Raw genomic sequence first — 12,785 nt, forward strand, 5'->3', positions numbered from 1 at the left:
CCCGAAATGTCGACTGTACCTTTTCCATAGATGCTGCCTGGCCTGCTGAGTTCCTCCAGCATTCTGTGTCTGTTGCTTGGATTTCCAGCATCTGCAGATCTGTGATATAGCAGCTGGTTGAGTGGTGTCAAGCAACAACCTTGCACTCAACTAAGACCAAAGAACTGACTGTGGACTTCAGAAAGGGTCAGATGAGGGAACAATTCTCACAGGGGGAACAGAAGTGGAAAGGGTGAGCAACTTCAAGTTCCTGAGTATCAGCATCTCTGAAAATCTACCCTGCTCAACATAACAATGCAGTTACAAAGGAGGCACGACAATGGCTCTGTTTCAAACTGCTCAACATAACAATGCAGTTACAAAGGAGGCACGACAATGGCTCTGTTTCAAACTGTTCAACATAACAATGCAGTTACAAAGGAGGCACGACAAATGGCTCTGTTTCATTAGGAGTTTGAGGAGATTTGGTCTGTCACCAAAGACACTCACAAGTTTCTACAGATGTGTTGTAACTGGTTGCACCACTGTCTGGTATTGGTGGGGGGGAGAGGGGGGACTGCACAGGACTGAACTAAGCTGCAGAGAGTTATACAATCAGTCAGCTCCCATCATGGGCACTCACCTCCCCAGCATTCAGATCACCTTCGAGGAGCGACATCACAAAAAGGCGGCATCCGTCATTACGGACCCCCATCCCCAGGACATGCCCCCTTCTCATTGCTACCATCAGGGAGGAGGTACAGGAGCACTGAAGACACACACTCAGTGATTCAGGAACAGCTTCTTCCCCTCTGCCATCAGATTTCTGAATGGACAATGAACCCATGAACTCTCCCTCACTACTCTGCCTGTGTCACTTGATTTCACTTAGTAAGAGGTAACAGCATTAAGCCCTGCCACAACTGTTGAGCATCCTTTGTTAATTCAAGTTTAGTCCAGAATTGCCACTTTACCAGTGAACAACAGCAATTCTGCAGATGCTGGAAATTCAAGCAACACACATCAAAGTTGCTGGTGAGCGCAGCAGGCCAGGCAGCATCTCTAGGAAGAGGAACAGTCGACGTTTCGGGCCGAGACCCTTCGTCAGGACTAACTGAAGGAAGAGTGAGTAAGGGATTTGAAAGTTGGAGGGGGAGGGGGAGATCCAAAATGATAGGAGAAGACAGGAGGGGGAGGGATGGAGCCAAGAGCTGGACAGGTGATTGGCAAAGGGGATATGAGAGGATCATGGGACAGGAGGTCCGGGAAGAAAGACAAGAGGATGGGCAAGGGGTATAGTCAGAGGGACAGAGGGAGAAAAAGGAGAGTGAGAGAAAGAATGTGTGTATATAAATAAATAACAGATGGGGTATGAGGGGGAGGTGGGGCATTAGCGGAAGTTAGAGAAGTCAATGTTCACGCCATCAGGTTGGAGGCTACCCAGACGGAATATAAGGTGTTGTTCCTCCAACCTGAGTGTGGTTTCATCTTCACAGTAGAGGAGGTTCCTCCAACCTGTCTTCTCCTATCATTTTGGATCTCCCCCTCCCCTTCCAACTTTCAAATCCTTTACTCACTCTTCCTTCAGTTAGTCCTGACGAAGGGTCTCAGCCCGAAACGTCGACTGTACCTCTTCCTAGAGATGCTGCCTGGCCTGCTGCGCTCACCAGCAACTTTGATGTGTGTTGCTTTACCAGTGAGATGGCTTTTCGGAGATCGTACCTGGACCTCTTGTAACCTTCTTGGTCGCCAGACCTGAATGCCCCTGAGGTGGCCCTCAGCAGATTGCAGATCTCATGGTTCATCCAGGGCTTCTGACTGGGGAAGGCTGAATGATTTTGCAGGAACACACTCAACTACGACTGTTTTTATAAATCCGATGGCACAGGGGAATGGGTGGCGGGCAGAGATACCTTTCTACCAAAGGAGGGGGCAGGCACAAAATGCTGCAGGAACTCAGCAGCGTCTACGGAAATGAACAAACGGTTGTCATTTCAGGCTGAGACCCTTCGTCAGGACTGGAAAGGTGCTACAGAGAGGGGAAGAAGGCTAGCTGGAAGGTGGTGTGTGGTTGTGGTACTGAGCCCAGGTGAGTCAGAGAGCAGCAGGGATCACAGAGGGAGAGCAGTGAGAGAGGGTCTCGCTGAATTTCCATCAGAGACTTCGCAGTGGAGCAGCAAATCATAAACACAAAAGATTCTGCAGATGCTGGAAATCCAGAGCAACATTTACAAAATGCTGGAGGAACTCAGCAGCTCAGGCAGCATCTACTGAGGGAAACAAATTTCGCGGCAGCTGTACATTGCTATACATAGCAATTCATAATAATAAAAAAAATTAAAAACCAACAATTACAGTAAGATATATATAAACAAATTAAGTAAGCAGTGCAGAAAAAAAGAGATAGTGTTCATGGGTTCACTGTCTGTTCAGAAATCTGATGGCGGAGGGGAAGAAGCTGTTCCTGAAACATTGAGTGTGTGCCTTCAGGCTCCTGTACCTCATTCCTGATGGTAGCAATGAGAATTGGGCATGTCCTGGGTGATGGGGGTCCTTAACAATGGATGCCACCTTTCTGAGGCATGGCCTTTTGAAGATGTCCCCAATGCTGGGGAGGCTAGTGCCCATGATGGCCCTGGCTGAGAGGGCCAGAACCAGTACCATTCAGGAACAGCTACTTCACTTCACTTGAACCCTAAGCACTTCCTCCTCAATGTACTGTGTGACGATAATAAACCAGCTCCGTTCTTACCCGTGTGTTTCCTGAGGTGCTCTTTAAAGTGTCCGAAGTGGTCAAACTGTTTCTCACAGTACTGGCACACGTGTACCTTGCGGACGCAGCGTGGCTTTTTGTTGGTGCCCTCGTCGTCGCGGTGGGAGGAGAGGTGCTGCTTCCAGGCGCTCTCCCGTGTGTACTGCTTGCTGCAGAGGTGGCAGACATAGTTCTCCCCCGAGTGGATCTTCATGTGCTCTTTGAAGTGGTAGAAGAGTCTGAAGATGCGGCTGCACTTCTCGCAGCAGAACACCTTGTCGCCCTGCGCCAGCACCTCCACGATGTGGATGCTCTCCTCCGTGGAGATGGTGGCCACCTCCGCCTCTGCCTCCTCCTCCTCTTCCTGGGGCTGGCCCGCGAGCTCCAGTTCCCCCTCCCTCTCCGGCTCCTTGTCCACACTGTCCTGCTGGTACTTGCTGGTGATGTCAGCAAGCAGAGCCAGGGCCGACTCAGCCTGCTGCTCTGAGCTCGGCAGGCCGTCGGACGCCTGCGCTGTCTCGTCTGCTGCGGGCTGGTCCTCCGCCACGGTCACTCCAGTGTCCGTCGCCTCCTCCTCCATCCGCTCGGTGTCCCCGCCAATCTCCACGATCTCAGCCGCAAAGACGTTCTCCTGGTCGATCTCCACCGTCTCCGTCTCCTGGATGGTGGGCAGCGTTTCTGTGATGACGATGGACGTCTCTGTTAGCGTCTGATTCATGGCTTTCCTCTTGTGAAAATTCGTGGCTTGCGCCGTCGGAGACCGGGCGCTGTCCCTGGGAAGCAGAACAGGATAATCAGGGGAAACGGAAAGATCGGGAACAGCGCTCGGCGCAGCAGGCAAAACCCCAGGATGCAGAGCAGGGCAGCAAGGGAGACACACAAGTCAGTGAGATGGGCATAGGTAGGGTGAATGAACTGAGTCTTTTTCACAGCGTTGGAAAATCAAGAACCAGACAGCATAGGTTTAAGGTGAGAGTGGAGAAATTTAATAAGAGCTTGAGGGGCAACTTCTTTTACACAAAGGGTTTTATGTGTATAGATTGAGCTCCCAGAGCACATAGTTGACAACATATACTGCAGAAGCAGAATTAGGCCACTCAGTCCATCAAGTCTGCTCTATTAACTTTGTTATTGAGTTTATAATTTTGAAAAATTAATAAAAAGATTTAAAAAGTCTGCTCTATCATTCCATCGTGGCTGAATTATTTTCCCTCTCAACCCTATTCTCCTGTCCTCTCCCTGTAACCTTTAATGCCCTGACCAATCAAGAACCTAACAAACTCCACTTTAAATATACCCAATAATTTACCATCCATGCCATCTGTGGCTATGAATTCCACAGATTCACCACCTTCTGGCTAAAGGAATTCCCCCTAATCTCCGTTCTAAAGGGACATCCTTGTGTTCTGAGGCTGTGCCCTTTGGTCCCACTCTCCCACGATAGGAAATATTGTGTGCTGGGGCAGCAGGCTGAGGGTAGCAGACACCAACAGAGTCAACAAACTCATTCGTGAAGCCAGTGATGTTGTGGGGATGGAACTGGACTCTCTCACGGTGGTGTCTGAAAAGAGGATGCTGTCTAAGTTGCATGCCATCTTGGACAATGTCTTCCATCCACTACATAATGTACTGGGTGGGCACAGGAGTACATTCAGCCAGAGGCTCATTCCACCGAGATGCAGCACAGAGCGTCATAGGAAGTCATTCCTGCCTGTGGCCATCAAACTTTACAACTCCTCCCTTGGAGGGTCAGACACCCTGAGCCAATAGGCTGGTCCTGGACTTATTTCTCGGCATAATTTACATATTACTATTTAACTATCTATGGTTTTATTACTATTTAATCATTTATGGTGCAACTGTAACGAAAACCAATTTCCCTCGGGATCAACAAAGTATGACTATGACTATGACTATTTTCTCCATGTCCACTCAATCTGGTCCTTTCAACATTCGATAGGTTTCAATGAGATCCCCTCTCATTCTTCTAAACTCCAGTGAGTACAGGCCCAGAGACATCAAACGCTCCTCATTCATTAACCCTATCATTCATGAAATCATTCTCATGAACCTCCTCTGGACCCTCTCCAATGCCAGCACATCCTTTCCTAGATATGGGGCCCAACTTTGTTCATCTCTACACTAACCCATTTGCCTGTGTAAGGGGGTTTCGACTTTTATGTTACTGCGGAGGCTAATTAAAATGGTGTCTTTGTTATGTTAATCTGGGGAATGCGGCTTTGTTGTGTTAAGCGCTGAGAAAGTTTGTGCTAGCAGCTTGTTTTGGTTTAGAGGGTGATAAGAGGGTGCTAATAACCAACTGGGATAGCTGTTATGGTTTTGGTGTATTTGAAGATACCGTATGCGCGGGGTTTTGGGACAGAATGCGGGAGAGTGAGACAGAGGATGGACGAGGTTCTGTGATGTCCGCTAACGGGGTCGGACCCCGAGGAGGGCGTTCAGCGAGGAGACGGAGACGGACTCGTGTGGAGTGTCTGGTCGACCACCGTTGTTGGTCCCAGACGGCCGGTCGAGGTGGTCCGAGGGGGTCACAGGGTGAAGAAGAAGGTCCTTGAGCTCCAACTGTTTTGTGCACGAAGAGATTGAACTTTGATAAGTGTGGCACCTTTTATTTTCCTTTTATATTTTATTCTCTCTTAATTATATAGTTCCAGTAATATCTATAAACTGTAAATCATTTAATTGCATCTGGTGTATTGTCTGTTATTTGGGCGGGGTGGGGTACATCACACAGCATCCACACAAACTAATTACCCAGTTTGGCGGGGCCGAGGCTGTTTCCCTAGACGACAGCGAGCCGAGCGACCCTGAGGGTGGCCAGGGGGCTACACCTGCATTGCAGCAATATCCTTCCATTCCTTCTCCGATCTCAAACCTCCGCTGCCTTGCGGCTATACCCACTCAGTACACACTGAGGGAACTAGCTGGAGCTGGAGCCCTCAGGCAGTCCTACGCTGAGTTCAGCGCTGACTGGCAACTCCTGCGATGCTGCTGGTGGCAAACAGTATTGGTCTCTGCTGTTCCTTTGGATTCACCAGTTGCATGATGAGGAGGGAGCCAGCAGCTTGCATTTCATACTGTACTGCCCTGGCTTGCATAAAAGTCAGATAGGATGCAACATCCATCGTCGACCCTGACCAACAGAGGCCTCAAATCAACTCACTATCTTAAACCTACACTCTCTTGAGTTTGATAGCCATAACATGGGAAAGATTTGGACCATTTGCCGCCCTCTATGCTGCTCATAATCTCATACACCTCTTCTCAGGTCATCTGTGCACCCTCTTTTGCTCCTGGGAAAACAAGTCCAGCCTTTCTCTTCCTCTGCCAGATTTCCCCATCGTGCACAGTACAGGAAAGGACAGGCCTTTCAGCCTGCAATGCTGTGCTGAATTAACTACCTAATGATTGCTAATTAATCTAATCCCTCTTCCCATTCCCCCTCCTTTCTCTGCATATTATCAGCCTACCCGCCATCAACAACATTCAAAGGTCTTAGGGGTATATATACTACATAGCAAGGCTGCCCAAGACATTTGCACAGTACGTATTTCATTGTGTGTATTGCTCTGTACCGCTGCCACAAAAACAAAAACTAATTTCATGACATATGTGAGTGATGATAAACCTGATTCTGATATGGGTCTCTATTGTGGACTGAGAGTGGGAAGGGGGCAGGCAAGGTTGGGAAAAGGGGAAGAGAGAGGGGAGGGAGCAAAAACACCAGAGAGACATCCTGTAATGATCAATAAACCAATTGTTTGGAATCAAATGACCTTCCCTGGCACTCCTTCTCTGACACCTGTCCCACACCCCTCCCGCAGCACTCCACCCTCACCATTCCCAACATCCTTTGGCTCCCGCTAGATTTACAAGCTCACTCTCTGCTCCACATTGACAATAAAGGGCCGGTAACATCATGAGGGATCCCACCCACCCTGCTCATGGACCGTCTGTCCCACTCCCATCAGGAACAATCCCACCCACCCTGCTCATGGACCGTCTGTCCCACTCCCATCAGGGACAATCCCACCCACCCTGCTCATGGATTGTCTGTCCCACTCCCATCAGGGACAATCCCACCCACCCTGCTCATGGACTGTCTGTCCCACTCCCATCAGGGACAATCCCACCCACCCTGCTCATGGACCGTCTGTCCCACTCCCATCAGGGACAATCCCACCCACCCTGCTCATGGATTGTCTGTCCCACTCCCATCAGGGACAATCCCACCCACCCTGCTCATGGACTGTCTGTCCCACTCCCATCAGGGACAATCCCACCCACCCTGCTCATGGACCGTCTGTCCCACTCCCATCAGGAACAATCCCACCCACCCTGCTCATGGACCGTCTGTCCCACTCCCATCAGGGATAATCCCACCCACCCTGCTCATGGACCGTCTGTCCCACTCCCATCAGGAACAATCCCACCCACCCTGCTCATGGACCGTCTGTCCCACTCCCATCAGGGACAATCCCACACACTCTGCTCATGGACCGTCTGTCCCACTCCCATCAGGAACAATCCCACACACTCTGCTCATGGACCGTCTGTCCCACTCCCATCAGGGATAATCCCACCCACCCTGCTCATGGACCGTCACTCCCACTCCCATCAGGAACAATCCCACCCACCCTGCTCATGGACCGTCTGTCCCACTCCCATCAGGGACAATCCCACCCACCCTGCTCATGGACCGTCACTCCCACTCCCATCAGGAACAATCCCACCCACCCTGCTCATGGACCGTCTGTCCCACTCCCATCAGGGACAATCCCACCCACCCTGCTCATGGATTGTCTGTCCCACTCCCATCAGGGACAATCCCACACACCCTGCTCATGGACTGTCTGTCCCACTCCCATCAGGAACAATCCCACCCACCCTGCTCATGGACTGTCTGTCCCACTCCCATCAGGGACAATCCCACACACTCTGCTCATGGACCGTCTGTCCCACTCCCATCAGGAACAATCCCACCCACCCTGCTCATGGACCGTCACTCCCACTCCCATCAGGGACAATCCCACCCACCCTGCTCATGGACTGTCTGTCCCACTCCCATCAGGGATAATCCCACCCACCCTGCTCATGGACCGTCTGTCCCACTCCCATCAGGGATAATCCCACCCACCCTGCTCATGGACCGTCTGTCCCACTCCCATTAGGGAGGATCCTACCCACCCTGCCCAGGGGCCTCACATCAGGGAGGAGGCTACGTAGCATCCATGCCAGCACCATCAGATTCAAAAACAGTTACTTTCCCCAAGCAGTAAGGCTGATCAACACCTCCACCCACTAATCCACCCCTCTGCACCCCCAACCACCAGGACTTTATCATTTCCTGTCAGTCACCTTGTGTACAGACACTCCTGTGTCTGGTGTCACTTTATGGACATACAATCGATCCGTGTTTATAAACTATCGGATGTATATTGTGAAGGTGGGCGAGTTAAGCCAGCACCTCCTTTGCTTGCATCTTCAGAAACAGATCGATTTTTACCTTTGACACCTTTTTCTTTTCTTTTCAGGGTGCGGGGGGTTCTTTTGAAGACCCTGACCTGGAGGTTCACTCTGACTTCGGTTCTTTACGGGAATGGGATCCGCTCTCAGGGCCTCACAACTGACTGCTTTTTGATATCCCAAGGACACAGCCTGGAAGACGAGAATGCCTTCAGGGTTCTGGGATTTCATGGCTATGGGGATGTGCTGATTCAAGACCAGTGCCCCTGACTGAAGTGTCGCGGGAGAACACGGAACATCGAGAGCAGCGGGTTAGCTGCCGGAGGTTGTGTGCCCGGAGAGCTGTGCCTTTCTGGGGCCGATTCTCTGGGCACAGAGCTTGGATAAAGCGACGCAACAGACTTCTAACATCGTAAATCAGCCAGTTCTTTTTGTCCCCCCTCCTTCGCTGAGAAATGGGGACACCTTTTCTCCCTTAATAAGGAGAGAGAGAGCCTGTGGTATGTCAAATTATTGGGTGAATGAGTAGTTTTTGGGGTACTGCAAGTCTGTGTCTTTATGGATGCTTTGCTGCACACTTGAGTGCTCGGCGGAGGGTGCTGATGCTTTTTTGCTGGGGGGTGGGTCAGTGCCTTGCTGCTGCCTGTGCGTGGGAGGGGGGAGCTGGGGGGGGGGTGCTTTGGAGTTCTAATGTTTTAACTGTCATTCATTCTTTGGGCCAATCTGTGCCTTGTAAGGCATGGAAATGCCCGACGCAGTCCTCTCATGGTCTGAGTCAATGTTCCCTCCCTCCCTCCCATTCTTTGGGGCACTCCTCTGTTTTCGTGGATGTCTGTGAAGAAAAGAATTTCAGGATATATATTGTATACATTTCTCTGACATTAAATGCACCTATTTTTATTTATTGTGTTTTTTATTATTGTGTTCTTTATCTGATTGTGTTTTTTCTGTTGCATCGGATCCGGAGTGACAATTATTTCATTCTCCGTTACACTTGTGTACTGGAAATGATATTAAACAACCTTGAATCTACCTACCCCTCGTACCGGGCATTTCAATCCCGGGAAAAAGATACTGGATATCTACTCCATCTATGCCTCTCTTAATTCTATTAACTTTATCTAATCTCCCCTGAGCCTCAGTCACTCTAGAGATAAAGGCCCCAGGTTTTCCATAGTATGTCTTCCAAACCAGGCAGCATTCTCGTAAACCTCCTGTGCACCTTCTCCAAAACTGCCACATCCTCCTTACAATGAAGTGACCAGAATTGAATGCAATACTCTAAAGACAGCCTAAGCAAAGTTTTATAAATCTGCAATATAACTTCCCAACTCTTGAACTCAGTCCCTCGTCTAATGAAGGCAAGCATGTTGTTGCCTTCTTCACCACCCTACTGACCTTGGCGGTCATTTCTAGGGAGCCATGTTGCCAGAGCCTAAGATCCTGCTGTTCAAGATAACAACATTCTAGGTTGTATAACGTCATTCCCAGTGCAGTGAATAGAAAAGAACAGAACTTTATTGTCATTGCTCAAGATCGTGGTGCTACTCCAGTCCGTGCAAAACAGATATTTACAGTACAAGGTCATTGGCAAGCCGGGGTGTAGCATTATTCAAGTGTACAACAGACTGCAGGAAGAAGCTGTTTTTCAGTCTCACTGTCTTGGCTAAGATGTTTCTGTATCTTCTACCCGACGGCAGGAGATTGACAGCACGTATCTGGGTTGGGATGTGTCTTTAAGTGTAAGGAAGAACCAAGTAACTGTTACTTCAGATCCAAAGCAGCATAAAAAACACAATAAATATAAATTCATGGAACAGTTAGTATACATAGATAGTATATATGTATATATGTCGGTAAAGTGACACTAGGCACAGGAGTGTCTGTACATAAGGTGACTGACAAACTGATAAAGTAGTGGTGGTTGGGGTGTGGTGGGGTGGGTTCAGCCTTACTGCTTGGGGAAGGTAACTGTTTTTGCGTCTAGTGGCCCTGGCGTGGATGCTATGTAGCCTCCTCCCTGATGGGACTCTGCCATTAACTGTGGAATCTCCCTTCAGGTCAGCACCTCACCCACGCCAGGATTGAATTCCATCTGCCACTTACCTTCCCATTTCTGCACTCTCAGTTTGAAAGAGCAACAGGGTGAAGCCACTATCAGGGTGGAGGAGCAACACCTTATATTCTGTCAAGGTAGACTCCAAGCTGATGACATTAAACATCAAATTCTCCAACTTCCAGAAAATTTCCCCTCCTCCCTCTCTCTTTTTCATTTCCCCACTCTGGCCTCTCACCTCTCCTTCTCACCTGCCTATCACCTCTGTCTGATGCCCCTTCTCCTATGATCTACACTCCTCTCGTAGCAGATTCCCTCCTCTTCAGGCCTTCATCTTTTCCACCTATTCTCTGCTTCTTACTTCATTCCTCACTACCCTCCACCCACCTGGCTAACCCTATCACCTTCGAACGTCATCTTCCTCCCCCCCCCTTCCCCATCTTCTTATTCTGGCATCTTCCCTCTTCCTTTCCAGTTCTGATGAAGACTCTTGGACTGTTTATTCATTTCCACCATGCTGCCTGACTTGCTGAGCTCCCCCAGCACTTTGTGCGTGTTGCCCGTTTCTGAAACTGGCCAGCGGAATCAGCAGAAGATGATGGAGCTCACTCAGCCCAGTGTACCTGCCCCCCCCCCCAAAGGAGCAGAGATGAACACCAAGCCCCCAGTGTTACCGGTTGTTGAGGGCTTTCATCGCCTCCTCCATCTGTAGATACTCTGCTGCCTTCCTCACGTCACTCGCCTCTTCCTGCTGTAGCTCCATCAGCTTGGCCGTGTAGGTGAACTCGATCAGGTGCTGAAACGCCAGGTTGCTCACCCCTGAGACCAAACAGTGAGAAATCAGCGTGACCACCGCCATCTTCACCTCCTGCATAACCCTCACCACCACCGACCACCTACGCCCAGCCCCAGCGGTGTAGGTGAACTTGACAGTTTAAATGTCGAGTTCGTTTATTGTCATTCAACCACACACATGTAGTGCTAAACAAAACAATGTTCTTCCAAACAAAGGTGTGCAACGCAGTACATATAACACACGCACACAACATGTAAAGTACCACTACCACAAATAAATTCACAAATCATACACTGTACAAGTTAAAAACTAAACTGTGTAATGCCTATGCTCTATACGTGAAGAGATCTGGGTGGTGGCAGGGAGTTTAGTGGTGTTACAGTCCTTGTCCTAATGCTACGGTACCTCCTGCCTGATGGTAGGGAGTCAGAGAGATTGTTGGAGGAATGGGAGAAGTTGTTGACGGTTCTAAGGGCCCTGCGTACGCAGTGTTCCTGATAAATATCTTGGATGGGTGGAACAGACCCAAGCAAAAACCTGGGAAGTCGATTGGTGAAAGAGACAGAAGGCCATAGAAGAAAGAAAAGAGGGGAGGAGCACCAGAGGGAGGTGATGGGTGGGCAAGGAGAGAGGGAAAAGGGGATGGGAAATGGTGAAGCGGGGTGTGTGGGGGTGTTACGTACCCTGTAACGGGTTAAACGAACCAGCAGAAATGGAACACACCTGGAGTCTGGTTTTGCTGTTTACTAACACTATTTTTATTAGTAACTATGCAATACTGTAATATAAAACTAGATAAATCGAACAGGTTAGCAGAGTTTATGCATATATAGGTGTGGGAATATAAAACACAAACTTCTTCAAGCTTAGGTGGTAATGGATACAGTCCTACGATGGTAGGTAAACGAAGTCAGTTCAGTTCGTGATATGGAATTGAGTAGAGTTGAGGAGAGAGAGAGATGGTTTGTTGTCCACGTAAGCCGATGCCGTCGATTCTTCCCGTTGTCCTCCGAAACTTCCAAGTTAGCCAAACTTGACCAACTTAAGAGCGCCATCTTCAAGTGATAATCTGCCAACCCAGGCAAGAGTTAGACACACTGGTAGGCTCCACAGGGTCACTCTTTCATGCACTAATAATCACAGATCGATTCCTCTTAATCAATCCTCAGTCCCACACTCGTGGGCACCTGAAAGTGTTGTGGTAATTTCGCCACACCTTAGTGCATCTGCGTGTCCTTTTCTTCTGTGTCCCTGTGTGTGTCTGTGTGTCCTTGTATATTCAAAACAAGCTGCAGAGAAACAGCAACATTGATTGTCCATCAAATAACTCCACCTCTCTCTCTCTCTGGAGCAGCTCAAACAGTGTCCAAAAGTCAGTCTCATTCTCCTGACGTTTTAAAGTGACAGTCCACAGAAAATATGAACCCTAGGGGTATATAACAGGGGGCATTACCGGAAGTTTGAGAAGTCGATGTTCATGCCACCAGGTTGGAGGCTACCCAGATGGAATATAAGGTGGTTGTTCCTCCAACCTGAGTGTGACCTCATCACGACAGTGGAGGAGGCCGTGGATGGACATATCGGAATAGGGATGGGAAGTGGAATTAAAATGGGTGGCCACTGGGAGATCCTGCATGTCCTGGCGGACAGAGCGTAGGTGCTCAGCAAAGTGGTCTCCCAATCTACGTCAGATCTCACCGGTATACAGGAGGCCA

General features: G+C 49.4%; 1 protein-coding gene across 3 annotated transcripts in view; it reads right to left on the minus strand.

Moving 5' to 3' along the window:
• Nucleotides 1-12,785, minus strand: part of znf131 (zinc finger protein 131) — a 43,859-nt gene that overhangs the window by 6,154 nt on the left and 24,920 nt on the right. For all 3 annotated transcript variants that reach the window (XM_072257552.1, XM_072257553.1, XM_072257554.1), the window contains exons 4-5: nt 10,949-11,093; nt 2,732-3,504 (exon numbers count right to left, since the gene is read on the minus strand). In XM_072257552.1, coding sequence (XP_072113653.1) covers nt 2,732-3,504; nt 10,949-11,093 — 918 coding nt within the window. The remainder of the gene's footprint in view (nt 1-2,731; nt 3,505-10,948; nt 11,094-12,785) is intronic.

Source organism: Mobula birostris, chromosome 5, assembly GCF_030028105.1.
Source record: "Mobula birostris isolate sMobBir1 chromosome 5, sMobBir1.hap1, whole genome shotgun sequence".
Lineage (NCBI taxonomy): Eukaryota > Metazoa > Chordata > Chondrichthyes > Myliobatiformes > Myliobatidae > Mobula > Mobula birostris.